Here is a 14,828-nt window from a genome sequence, read left to right on the forward strand (position 1 = left end):
AATCAAATACACAGTTAAAGAAATTGATTAGGTGGATGGATAAACCTGGAAGTCAATAGGTTTTCTATATTAGTGACAACTCCACAGGTTCTGAAATGAAAAAAATCTATGTTCTATTCACCGATGAAAACATTCCTAGGAATAACTTTTATAAAAAAGATACAGGACTTATGTGAAGAAAACTATAAAATATTGAAGAACAGTATAAAATCTGAATAATACAAAAATGTCCATATATCCTAATGGCAAGTCTTTGACATTTAATTATCAGTTTTCTCAGAATAAATGCAGACTACCAGATGATTTCAATTTGAATGCTAATCTTTAAAAGTTGATTAAAATCATTACACTTTTGGTTTTTGAAAACTTTTTAGTATGCAATGTTTCAAACAAATTCCAAGACAAAAGTCATGGGTGAAGATGATGCAATACATATTAACAAGACCAGTATCCATAATACATTTTAGGAAAAACCTCTTTCATATGAATATATTTTTAAAATGACCCATCAATAGGAATAATGAACAAAGGCAATCTTTAAGCTTAATACGTTAAAAAAAAAAATGCCTTACAAGTGACTAAACTTTATAAGGACACTCACCATTAACAACTCTGCTTTTTCAGGCCTCTATGGCAGTCTGACAGTAAATGACCTGCAGAGCCATTCTAAAAATGTTTTTTAAAGTGCAAAATAAAATACAGAGGATTAAAGAAAACCAATTAACTAAAATACATTACTTTTCAACAAGAGACTTTAAAATAAAAGGACAAAGTAGAGTATGCAGTTATGGGAATCTCATCTAGAGAAAAGTAGTGTTTCAGCTCAGTGAGAAAAATGTATAATACTGACACAACTTGACTGTCCACATGGGAAAAAATGAGATGGCTCCTTAACTTGTGCTATATGCCAATATGAATTCCAAATTACTACAAATATGAATTAAAAAAATCTCAGACATGGCTAAAGAGACTGTATGTATAATCTAAGGGTTGGGGGAATCCAAATGATATAAAACATAAATATTTTAAATTATAGGGAAAACACAAGACAAAAAACATTTTTAAAAAAACAGGCACAGGTTAGGACAATATGCTTATAAGATAAACATGAGATTTAATATCTGTACTATATAGAAAACTCACATAACTGATTAAAAAACCACAAAAAACTGAACAGAAAAACTGTCAAAGGATATGAATAATAATTTTTTAAAAAAGGCAACTACAAATGGATTACAAATGTGAAAAAGTACTCTTTAGAAAATGCAAACTAAAATAACACTGTGCTTCACAAAGTGTATCTTATAAATATCAAGATAGCAAAAATTAAAATATGAGAATATCTCTTGAGGCCGATGAGGAATGCAGGGAAAACAATGTCACATATTGCCATGGGAATGTAAATTAATGTTACAGATTTTTGAAAAGTTATCAGCAAAATATATGAAAAATTTAAAACAACATGCTTTCTTAAATCCATGAATCTAACACTTAGATCTAAAAAGATATGTGTACAAGAATATTTACTGTAGTGATATCTGTGGTGGCAGAAAAAAATGGAAATACAATAATAATCCTTACCAGAGGGATAGTTGAATAAACTGTGGTAGGTCTATACCATGGGATATTAATACTGTACAACCATCAAAATGAATGTTACATGTACATAATAAACTGGCTTATAGGCATTTTCATAATCTATTGTTAGAAAGAATAACATGCAGAGATGAATATACAGATGATCTCATTTCTGTAAAACATGTTCTTTAAATATAAGCAAATTGTAACTATATAAAAATAAAGCTATGTATGTATATACATATATGCATGATTTAGAGGCATGGAAAATACAAAGAGGGCACATATGCCATGATCTGAAACTGATACCTTGGCAAGGAGAGGGGTGACAGGGAATGCTTGGGTGACTGTTATGATTTGGATGTGAGGTGTTCCCCAGAAGCTCACTGTGAGACAATGCAAGAAGGTTCAGAGGAGAAATGATTGGGTTGTTAGAGTCTTAACCCAATCAGTAAATTAATCCCCTCACAGGGTTTAACTGAGTGGTAACTGAAATGGTAGGGTGTGATTGGAAGGAGGTGGGAATTAGGTGATGGCTTTGGGATATGTATTTGTATTCGGCAAGGCAAGACCTCTCTTTGCTGCTTTCTGATCATCATGTGAGCTAGTTCCCTCAGTCACACTTTTTGCCATGATGTCCTGCCTCACCTCAAGCCTCAAGGAATGGAGCCAGCCCTCCTATGCACTAAGACCTCTGAAACTGTGAGCCCTCAAATAAACTTTTCCTCCTCCACAGTTGTTCTGCTCAGGTCCTTTAGTCACAGGGGTAAAGAAGCTGACTAAAACAGTGACACAGAAACTAAATGACAAAACATAAGACATAAGTAGCATATGTACATAAAAAACAAGGTATGAAAACAAGGTATGAAGTCAACTCACAGTTTTCTATGTACATATCCATACAGAAATATATGAAAGTAATATCACTGAAATGTCAATAGTACTTAAGAGTAGTGGCTTTTCAAAATAATAGACTTACTTTTTTCTTTCTAATGCATATATACACCAGCAAATTGAACCTCATGTACATAGAACTCCTAACAATAAGAAAAACACATGTACTTATATAATATACATTTAGTTGTTGGGGAAAAAACCAATGTCTAATTGGCTTAAACAAAATAGAAATTTACTGGCTCACATAAGTCAAAGTCCAGAAATATATCTCACTCCACATCCATGGGTTCCAGATTGCATCAGGGCTCCAACTTAGATGCCTTCTTATTTTCTTGTTATTGCTTATGGTTAGCTTATTAGAAAAACTAGCTGCAGAAAGAAATTTACTCATCTCAGAATAGATTTCTCCAAGAAAGTGTCTTTTCAATATCCGAGGAAGCCTCAGCAAATATCTTCTTGCATCTCCATAGTCTGATCAGGGTCAGGTACCCATCCCTAAACCATTTATTACTGGGGAGGAGAACATTGCTTAAAAAGGTAACTGGGCCAGTCAACCTAGACAGATGAGCATGTAACAATGCCACCCAACCCACATACATGATTATTTTCAGGGATGTAAGAGGGGTTATTCAAACAGCAAGTTGTGTGGTGTGGTATTGGTGAGAGAAGGAAGTAGATGCTAATAGGTAACCACAACACACATAAACAAGAAATTCAAGTAATCCAAGTATCCAATTAGATATTACAAGGGGTCAACCTTACCAGTAATCAAAGAAATGCAAGTAAAACTACATAATTTATTGTTTATCAACTTAAAAAAGAGAGACATATAAGAGATGGTAAAGAGGCAAAACTGGTATTCATACTGTTAAAATGCATACATCAAAAATTATGTATGTGCGTATGTGCACACAAGTGTGTATGTATGTATATATGAAGCAGCTTAACCTAAGAGGCATCTAAGCAAACTCTATACACAAACACTGTTGATTCTTAAATATGAAACAATAAACTAGCAATGAAAATAGTAAAATTTAAACCTCACAAAGAAACTACCTTTTTTGTCCTCCAACCTGATTAATGTTCCCACTAAAACAAAACACAAAGATTTCTGAGGAATTCTACAGTCCTTATTCCCACGTTTTTGACTTCATCTATGTGACTCAGTCTATTTCTAGTATTCTCTTCTTCCAACATCTATACAAAACCTGGGATAAAGTCTATAGTTGACTATCCATAGAAGAGTTGAAGTCAGAACCAGAAAAATGTCTTCTGAAAACTGACTACATGTATTTTTTGTTTGTTTGGTACTGGGGATTGAATTCAAGGGCACTCAGCCACTGAGCCACATCCCCAGCCCTATTTTGTATTTTATTTAGAGACAGGGTCTCACTGAGTTGCTTAGTGCCTTGCTTTTGCTGAGGCTGGCTTTGAACTCATGATCTTCCTGCCTCAGCCTCCCAAACCGCTGGGATTACAGGTGTGTGCCACCACACCCGGCTCTGATTACATGTTTTTATCCCTCTATCTAACTAGAAAAATTAATGGATGAAAAACTTTTTAAGTATTATTAGCAAAATCTGTGAGAGAGACATATAATGCTTGAATTCTGAAATCTTTAATCTGTAATACAATAGGATTGTTGTCCCAGGTCACTTGGAAAACACAGAAAAAAATCACCTAAACTGTACCTAAAAAATACTATGGATATGAAGTAAGTCTGTGCTGTTCCACAAGTAAAATAAGTAATGGTGTAAGAACTGCTTTATGAGCTTGGGGTCAATCTCACACTTAGAGAATTATTTGTATGTCTTGAGTATGCAAACTACAATTCATCAAAATCAAGACTTATTCCACTAGACTCAACTAAAAATGTCAATAAAGTGTGAGTTTATAGTTGGAAATTAAGTGCTTGAAATAAAACCACCCCAGATTTTTAAGCAAAAGACTGTTTCTAAACTTAATTGTTTTTTTCATGTCCAATTACATATACGGAGGTAAGGGGCCATAAGCTCCCTAATATTTTACCTTTACTAAATCAGGGATGAGGGACCATCTACTCTATTACCTGAACATTGAGGTCAAATGACTTATGGGGTAGCATTACATAAACAGGATTTGTTCTATAGCCAATAAATTTGAAATACTTCACCTATAACCAAAGAGAATGATAAAGTAGGGAAACTCCTTTAAGTTGGCTGTGTTAAAACAAAAGCTAGCAACTAGCCATAATACAAGGAGCAATGGTTAAGAGTGGGGTCAGGAGTGAAAAAGCCTTGTAATCCAACTTGCTCATTGATTAGCTATCTTGACCTCTGGGAAGTTATCTAATATGCCTGTTCCATCATCTTCTTCATTAAAATAGACATAACAGGAATATCAATCTCTTAAAGTTGCTGTAAGGTTTACCGAAACAATTCAGCATTAGAACAGCACTTACCACCAAGGAAGCTTTCAATAAATGTTAACTATTACTCATAAATTGAAAAGTTAATTTGTTTAGGTCTATTTTTGTACTCCTAGAACTCAAAATACTATATTCTAATCGTTCTATTTTGTACCATCTGCAAAAAGATCTTTAAGACTACTTCAAATTATTCTGAAAGGAATTAACAAAATCCTGAAGTTGTACAGGTGCCTGATTTTAGATATTACAACTATCTCCTTTAAAAAACCTCCACTACAAAACACTATGTGTATAACACAAAATAGTAAAATGAAAGCCACATAAATTAGAGAATTTGATAGCACTATATTCAAATGTTCCTTAGCTAATGGAACCAGTAATCAAAGAAATGCAAGTAAAACTACATAATTTATTGTTTATCAACTTAAAAAAGAGAGACATATAAGAGATGGTAAAGAGGCAAAACTGGTATTCATACTGTTAAAATGCATACATCAAAAATTATGTATGTGCGTATGTGCACACAAGTGTGTATGTATGTATATATGGGAAATGTATAATACGTCCTGCACAAATGCATCTAGGGAAAGCAGGCTATATTTATTCAAAAACTACAAAAGATTACAATATAAATCTATCAAACAAAATTAATTTTTAAGGTTATATATGAGTGACTCATATGTATCCAAATTCTATCTAAATCAAGACAACAATCCAATGCACAGAAAGATTATTATGTCACTCAAGGAGCAAAAAGTAATACACAGAAAAGTTTTGTCAATTCAGACTACATAAATACACAAATCTAAAGTTTAATGTAACATGAACAAATCATAAGTACACAATTAACTACCTTTTTCTAACATTATAGAAGTAAATGTTTTATATTTAGTGAAGTGTACAGGATGTATAAAACCTTTAATCATATGTAATGTAGACTAACAAGTGTAAACCAAGTAGAAAATGAGGTTTTCACACATGAGAATGTACATTTCAGAAAGAACCCAACTTGAAGTAAATTCATTAACACATACTGCAAAGGTCCACAAATATGTTTATCTCATTTATAATTGTACAGAGATTAAAGTGATAAGAAATTAATATCAGAATCTTACTGAGGGGTATTGTAGTGACTACCCTTAAAGGACAAATTATTTGGGGGCTTAAAATACCAGAGATCAATGTAATTAAATAACATATGGATAGGAAAAAACATACAATTTGCAACAACAGAAGGTTAGAAAACCGAATACTGCAGAAAAGATATTAATGTATACAAAGTTGGTTTTAATACGCTATTTGTTACTTGTTAAAATAAATCATCAAGATATTCATTGCAATAGCATTTTCCCACACAGGTATACCCTTCTCAAATTGTCATTTAGTTTTGTTTTTTTTTCCTTTCCCACTCCTTAAAGTACAGAAATAGGTTTTGAATATCAATTGGCTATTTTTGGAGGTCATAAGATACAGATAGTCATAAAAATTACACAAGCTACACGGAGGTACCTGGATAAATGCTACCAACATTTATGGGAAAAAAAAGATGGTTTTAAAAGTGGTAAGTATTAAAGGAGTTATGATAAACACACTATTTATGTCCTTCTGAAACCCCAGTGAGGGAAACCTTATTGCCATTCTGCCAAATGCGACATAACTAAAAGCACTGCACATAGGATTATGAATCCAATGTACATATCAGAGGATCAAAAGTCCAGTTAAAACAACTGAGCTAATCAATGAAGTAAATTAGAAAGTAATACCAGACTTCTTTAACACATCAGTACTATTTTAGAAGCATCATCAGAACAAATAGAGATTTAATTATGAATTGGCTGGGCTACATTCTGTACTGAGAATTTTGCTTAGTACTAAAAGAGAATCTCAAACATCCTAGAAAAGCTGTGAAATCATGCTCTGTAATTCCTCAAAGGAAATTTAACAGGTTTCATGACACCGGTATACCTCTCATGGTTCTAGGAGTTCTATCTACATACCAAGTAGTTCAGTAATTGACAGGAATATTTAAGCAAAAAAACCAAAACAAAACAAAGCAGCAGACCTTGTATTGACATACACTAGATAGATGGATGTTTTAAAATATTACATGATAAATGTAAATCATAAAATCAAATGTACTCATAAAGGTACACCTATTTTATATTACATATAAAACTGTAGATTGCAAACTGTGCATGCGTACCATAACATTTTACCTGGGAGGGCCGATGAGGAGGATTTCTTGCAAATATTTAGTGCCATGATACAAAACAATTATGTGCAAACTGCAAGGTGCCTAAAATAGCAGTTAGAGTTTATATACAGAAAGATGTCACTATCTGATCAAATATGCAAGAGATGGAATTTCCCAGAGTTTATAACACAGAACAATAACCACCACAGGCTCCTCCTCCATGGCTTTCTTCCATGTGTGACAATTTGACTCCTTTATTCTGGTTCTCACTTTCCCATAATCCAGGCGTCTGAATTATCTTTTCAACAAGTTCTTCAAAGGCACATTGTACACCATCACAGGTTTTTGCACTTGCCTCTGAAATTCAAGGAAAAAGGTCATAATATATACTTCCTGTCCATTTTCCCACATTTTTCTGGAAAACTCATATATCAGCCTACAACACATTGACAGTTGAATAAGCAATTTCTCCTCATAGGTTTTAGTGAATTTCAACTCTAAAATTAAGCTACTTAAATTTTATCCATAAGATACAGCATTTAAGCCCAGGATTTTGTGACTGAATTATAACTTGTAAGGCCCTACTCAAATATTATGTCCAAGTTTTTTCCTTAGTTTTTCAGTTAACTCTTAAAATGATCCCCAAAGCAGATGTTATTCCTATTTTAAAATAAAGAAATTTATGCCCCGAGTTTAACAATTATCCTGATGATTCTGTGCATGCAACCAAGCAGCGATAGGTAGCAGAATAAAATGACATACAATCATGAATACTGGTCCCATTTTATTTATACTCATGAAAGTCAAGTGGACACTCAGCATTGATTCCTAAACTTACCTTACCTTCACCGTCTTCAGGTGACTAATTATATTCCTTTTTCTTACTACTCCTCTATCTCTGCTGATAATATCGCCAAGAACTCAGAATTTTGTGCATATTAAGTGTATACTCTAATGCTGGGCCATGCCCTGAGCCCCTCATCATCTAGCTTTATATTGAGAAAAAACAAACTATCTGGCAAGAACCACCTCATCATTCCACTAATAAAAAAAAATTTCCAAACTAACTGAATTTGTATCTTTTTTACTGCCTTCAGTCCTATTACAACTGATAAACTTGTTCCTACCTAAATCCCCTTCACTAGACCTGGAACCCCATTCTTTCTCATGTAGTGAAGAATCATATTCTCCCTCTTCTCTAACATACTAATCTCTAAAGTGTGCCAAATTATTTGCCATAAAAAAATACACACATGAATTTTCCCTATAACCCACACATCCTTCTTGCAACTACTCAGTTTCTCTAGTCTCTTGGGAAATTGTTTGAGCTAGTTATCTAGAGAAGCAGCTTCCACGTTTTTATCTTGCATTCTTTTCTTCAAATGATAGCAGCCCTTCCTTATCCAAGGGGGGTAAGTACCAAGACATCCCTGATTATATTGTGTTTTTTTCCTATATGTCCATACCTATGATAAAAGTTTAATTAATAAATGAGGCAGAGTAAGAGATTAGCAATTAATAATAAAATCGAATATAACAATATATTATGATAAAAAGTTATTTGAAACTTAGGAATTGTTAATTTCTAAAATCTTACATTTAATAATTTTAGACCAAGGTTGATCATGGGTTACTGAAATGTGAAAAGAGGAGATTACTATTCCCTAATTAGGCTCTTGTTCCACACCACTCCATTGAAACCATTCTTTTCAAAGCCACCAACACCCTTTGTATTGTCAAATCTAACATCCTATCTTTATTTGAAATCTTTCAGCATTTAATACTGCTAATCACTCTTTCTTTAAATAGTATGTTCACTTCACTTCCAAAACAATGAACATTCCTGGTAATCTTCCTATCTTACTGCTATGTCATTTACAACCTTACTTGCTAGCACCTTTTTCTGCTAGCCTCTAATTGTTAAGAGTGCCCCAAGGTTCAATCTTCAGATCTTTTAAGCCCATATTCTTGAAGTGATCACTCTAGTCAGGAAACCCTAAATGCAATCTAAATGCCAATGACCAACACATCCACTGGTTCTTATATCTAAGCAAAATCCTTGACCTCCCACTTCTCTACCCCAACCTGGTCTTTGCTCCACATCCCAATTAATGGCAGTATAATCCATCTACTTGCTCATGCCAAAAACATGGAGTTGTCTTGGACAGCTCTCTTTCCTTATCCTCCATACCCAATCTATTTACATATCCTGTCAGTGTTACTTCCAAGTATTTCCCAGAACTACCAACTTTCTACCACCCACTGTTGCTATGGTCAAAGCTACCAGCTTCATTTACCTGGGCCAATGTAAAAGCAGAACAAGACCCTTGCTTCTGCTTCTCACAGCCTATGGTCTACAAAAACGAATTTTAAAAAGAGTATCAGACTCCACTGTTTTCTACCACACTTGCAATAAAATCAATCTCTTTACCATATCCTACGAGGTCCAACATGATCTTTTTAGCCTTATCTTTCACCATCATCAGTCTTCTTCCTTTCCAACACATGCTATGTTCCATCCCACAAGCTTTCTCCCTATTCCTTAAACACATTCAACCGATTCTGACCTCAGGAAATATCCGCTCTTAGCTGGAGTTGAATCACCTCTAAAACTCACATGATGAATCTCTACTCAAACGGCAATACCTCAAAAAAGTTTTACTACTTGATCCCCACCCTAGTCTTTCTATCCACACAAACCATGTTTTCTTTGCTTCATCGTACTGCTTATTTATTTAAATCTGTTTTCCCTACCAGAACGTACACTCCACGAGGGCAGTGAGTTGGTCTGTTTTGTTCATTGTTATATCCTCCATGTTTAAAAATACTAAATAAACTAATGCATGAGGGATATATAGCAAGTAAGGAGTAAAGGTAGTACTCATTTTTTTCTCAAAAAACCTTATACCCTGCTTCTATCCATATATGTTGTTCCTCAAATTTCACTTGAAAATTCCTAGTAATTTCTAACACCATGGGATAACCAAATCAGTAGTTCCTAAAACTGCTTTCACAATGCAATCACCTTAAGTACTTCAAATAAAATGCCTCTGGTTTTGTGATAAGGGACAGGGACTTGCAATTTTAAAAAGCTCCCTAGGTAATTCTGATATAGTTAAGCTGTTTTTAAGATGAGGGGTTGGTAAACTTTATGTGTAAGGGTACAGATAGTGAATATTTTATGGTTTATGTTCTATACACCTCTGGGGTAACTACTAAACTCTGCCATGTAGCATAAAACTGTCATAAACAATATGTAAATGAAAGGGCATGGCTGTATTTATTATAAATGGGAGAGCCAGATTTGGCCCATCCTATAGTTAGCCAAGCCCTGCTCTACTATGTTCCTCAAATATTAATATGCATATGAACCATCTAAAAATCTTGTTAAAATAGAAATTCATTAAAATGCAGATTCTAATCCAAAAATCTGGGGCAGCACCTGAGATGAAGCATTTCTAACAAGCTCCCAAGTGGTGCTGATATTATACTGCCAGCACATGGACCAGGAAGACACAACTTTAACAGTAGGTGCCAGGCTGAACTGAATGTCATTAGGTCTTTAGAGAAATGATTCAATTGTGTTTTATATGATTTCACATAACATGATCCTATTTAATTTTATAGAAAGAAAGAATCTCATTCTATTGGAAGATTTTTGTAGCACAAGAGCAACTATAAACTAAAGAAATATATTTTGTGGTTCATAAACAAATAAATTTAGCAAAATCCCCACTTTAAAGTTCATCATTAATGAAAAGATAGATATTCACTCATATACTTACCGATAAATAACATGGAATGCTTTCGTGCGAATTTCAGGCCTTCATTTCTATCAACTTCACGATTTTCCTAAAAAATAAATGCTATAATTAAGAAAAGCTGCCAAAATGTTGAACCAAATTTCTAAGTATCTACCTTCTTACCTTATCAATTTTATTTCCAACTAGCATGTTTACTATGTCATTTCTTGTACAGTATGTTTCCAATTCATTTAACCAATTATCCAATTTAACAAAGGTGTCTCTTCTTGTGACATCATAAACTGAAATACAAGCAGAATCATTTATTAAATGAGCATTAAAAATAAGAGGCAATGACATAATTCTGATATGTAGCTAGAAGCTGACTTTACTATATAGGCTAATCTGTTTTTTGATACGCCTAATGAGTGTCTAGTATATACTGATTTATATGGAAAAATACGTGTTAAAATATAAATCAAGAGGACAAATATAAATTTAGAGAAACTAAATATAAATTTAGAGAAACTAAATAGTCCAATAACATGTAATGAGATACAAGCAGTAATAAAAAGCCTTTCAACAAAGAAAAGCTCAAGACCAGAAAGATTCTCAGCTGAATTCTGCCAAACCTTTGCAGAAGAATTAATGCCAATTCTTCCAAATTATTCCATGAAGCCAGTATCACAGTCATACCAAACCCAGATAAGAACACATCAAGGAAAGAAAATTACAGACTAATATCCTGATGAACTTTGATACAAAAACACTTAATAAAATATTAGCAAATTGTGTTCAATAACATATTAAGAAGATTATATACCATGACCAAGTTGGTTTTATCCAGACAAGCAAGGATGGTTTAGTACAAGCAAATCAATAAATATAACTAATTACATTAACAGAATTAAGAACAAATATCACTTAGTAATCTCAATACATGCAAAGAAGACCTTTGACAAAATTCAGCACCCATTCATGATAAAAATAGTGAAGAAACTAGGGGTAAAAGAAACCTACCTCAACATCATAAAGGCTATATATAAAAAAATCCAAAACCAAACTCATAGTAAATGGGGAAAAACTGAAAGCATTCCCTTTAAAATCTGGGACAAGACAAGGATATCAACTCTCAACACTCTTATTTAGTACAAGAAATTCTAGCCAGAGCAATTAGGCAAGAGAAGGGAATAAAAGGGATTAAAAAATAGGAAAGGAAGAAGTCAAATTATCACTATACCTAGAAGATACAAAAAAAAATTCCACCAAAAGATTGCTAGAGCTAATAAACAAATTTGGTAAAGTAGCAGGTTACAAACTCAATATACAAAAATCAATAGCTTTCCTATATACCAACAAATTTGCTGAGAAAGAAATCTGGAAAACAACTCCATTCACAATAGCCTCAAACAACAACAACAAAAACCCAAGAACCTAGGAATAAATCTAGGAGGTGAAAGACCTCTACAATGAAAACTATAGTACACGGAAGAAAGAAACTGAAGAAGACCCCAGAGAATGCAAAGACCTCCCACATTAATGGATAGGCAGAATTAATATTGTTAAAATGGCCATACTACCAAAAGCAACACACAGATTTAATATAATCCCCATCAAAATACATGACATCCTTCACAGAACTAGAAAAAACAGTCATTTGGAAGAATAAAAGATCCAGAATAGCCAATGGAATTTTAAGCCAAAAAAGGATTGCTGGAAACATCACACTACCTGACTTCAAACTATACTATAGAGCTATGGTAACAAAAAACTGCATGGCACTGGCATGAAATCAGACACATATATCAGTGGTACAGAATTATAAGACAAATACACACACACACACACACATCTGATCCTTGACAAAGGTGCCAAAAACACATTGGAAAAAAGACAGCCTTTTTTAACAAATGGTGCTGGGACAATGTTATCCACATGTAGAAGAATGAAACCAGACCCTTATCTCTCACTCTGAACAAAAATCAACTCAAAATGGATCAAAGACCTTAGAATTAGACAAGAAACTATGCAATTCCTAGAATAAAATGTAGAGTGAACACTCAACTTTTAGGGATAGAAAATACATTTTCAACAGAATCCCTGAAGCTCAGGAAATAATGCCTGGAGTTAATAAACAAGATGGCATCAAATTTAAAAGCTTCCAGGACAGCAAAGGATTGAATGTGAAGGGATAACCTACAGAATGAGAGAAAAATGTTTGCTAGCTACTCTTCTGACAGAGGATTAATATCTATGATATTTAAAGAGCTAAAAAAAACTTTACACCAAAAAAAAAAACCCAATTAATAAATGGACAAATGAATCAAATAGACACTTCTCTAAAGAAGAAATACAAATAGTCAATAAATACATGAAAAAATGTTCAACATAATTATTTTTTAGGGAAATACAAATCAAAACTGACATTTCATCTCACACCAGTCAGAATGGCAGTTATCAAGAAAACAAAAATAATAAATGCTGGGAATGATGTAGAGAAAAAGAAAGGCTTTTACACTTGCTAAGAGCCACAGCCAAGTAATATGATGCATGGCATTTTTGGTTGAAAGGTGACACCAGCAAGCCATTGAGATGATATGATTATGTTAAGATCTGCATTCTTATGGATATTAGATTCCTGCTGTTCACCTCGGCCTGCTAGGGACTCCTGGAGAGTTCCCATTGGTTGGGGAATTGCAGTAGGAGGGAATTCTGGAGGAGGGACTTCCTGTTGGGGTCCTGGAGAGGGAGAACGCAGCCTGGGTCCCTTGGGAGCATACAGTGCATTGGTGGCAGTTTCAAAAATAAAGTTTGTTCCTGCTTGAGTGGCTTGTGATTTTGTGCCCAGCCAGACTGTGGCAACTGGTGGCCCTTGCGGGGGACGCCTGAAACTTGGAGGTGAGTAAAATTGCTTGCCCCTGAGGGAAGGCATGAGAATGGGTGACCATTTCAAAAAACAATGTGTTATTGTTTTGATTTATTTTGTTTTTGTTTCAAGCTGCCTATCATTAGAACTTTCTCAGGCAAACTGGGAAAAATGGTTGGCTCACGGTTTGAAGTCGTTCGGCTCTGAGAAAGAGAAAATTGATACAACAATTTTTTGTTCTGTTTTTGTTTCATTCTGTTTCGGTTTTGTTTTACGTTATCTTAGTTATCTTATTGGGTTGCGTTACCTTTATAGTAGATTAGAAATTAGTAAAAAAACAACCCGAAAGACTGTTAAGTAAATTGTTAGTGGTCCAGACTACGGTAGAAAACATGTTAGGTCAAACAAAAGAGAAGGTCTCTTGAGCTAGTCAGACAGAGGAAAATTTAAAGGAAGAAAGCTTGAAGGACAAACAACCATCAGGGGGGGAGCTACAACAGGAGGCTGCTACTAACTCCGTTCTATCACCAGAGGGCGTAATTCAACCAACAGCTCCATCTACAGCTGAGTGGCCCTCAACTCCCGTGGTTGATGGATGGAATCCTGAGGCAGGACCCCAAAGATTAGCATGCCTTGTACTTGAGCAGACAGGAGGGCAACAAATTCACCGTGCTTTAGATTTCAAAACAGTGAAGCAATTAAAGGAGGCTGTAACAACCTATGGCCCGCAGGCACCCTTCACTGTGAGCATGCTCCGGGGCCCACAACCACAAATATACGGGACAATGGAGGAACCCAGCAACACCATCAGGGTAGTGCCCAGGACACATTATCCATTAAATCCCTCATCAGACAAACTAGAGGGAGCGCAGGGTTGGACATCTGCGCCTCTGCCAGAGCAGTACTAACTCCAGAGATGGGAGTTCAACTCATTCCCACAGGAGTACAAGGACCTCTTCCCCAAGGAACAGTAGGCTTATTATTGGGACGCAGTTCTTCTACTCTAAAAGGACTTATGATAAGTCCTGGGGTAATTGATCCCGATTATGAAGGTGAAATAAAAATTATAGCTAGTTCTCCAAGAGGTATATCAGTAATTTCACCAGGAGATAGAATAGCACAGTTATTAATAATACCCAGCCT

General features: G+C 34.6%; 1 protein-coding gene across 2 annotated transcripts in view; it reads right to left on the reverse strand.

The window, feature by feature from the left end:
* Nucleotides 1-5,461: 5,461 nt before the first annotated feature.
* Rab18 (RAB18, member RAS oncogene family) overlaps nt 5,462-14,828 on the reverse strand; it is a 37,525-nt gene continuing 28,158 nt past the window's right edge. Inside the window, exons 5-7 of one of the 2 annotated variants that reach the window (XM_048809165.1) lie at nt 11,003-11,121; nt 10,862-10,928; nt 5,462-7,433 (exon numbers count right to left, since the gene is read on the reverse strand). In XM_048809165.1, the coding sequence (XP_048665122.1) occupies nt 7,258-7,433; nt 10,862-10,928; nt 11,003-11,121 (362 nt within the window). In that variant the 3' untranslated portion in view covers nt 5,462-7,257. The remainder of the gene's footprint in view (nt 7,434-10,861; nt 10,929-11,002; nt 11,122-14,828) is intronic. The other variant, XM_015483502.2, reaches the window with a different exon arrangement.

The sequence above is a fragment of the Marmota marmota genome, unplaced genomic scaffold, assembly GCF_001458135.2.
Source record: "Marmota marmota marmota unplaced genomic scaffold, marMar, whole genome shotgun sequence".
Lineage (NCBI taxonomy): Eukaryota > Metazoa > Chordata > Mammalia > Rodentia > Sciuridae > Marmota > Marmota marmota.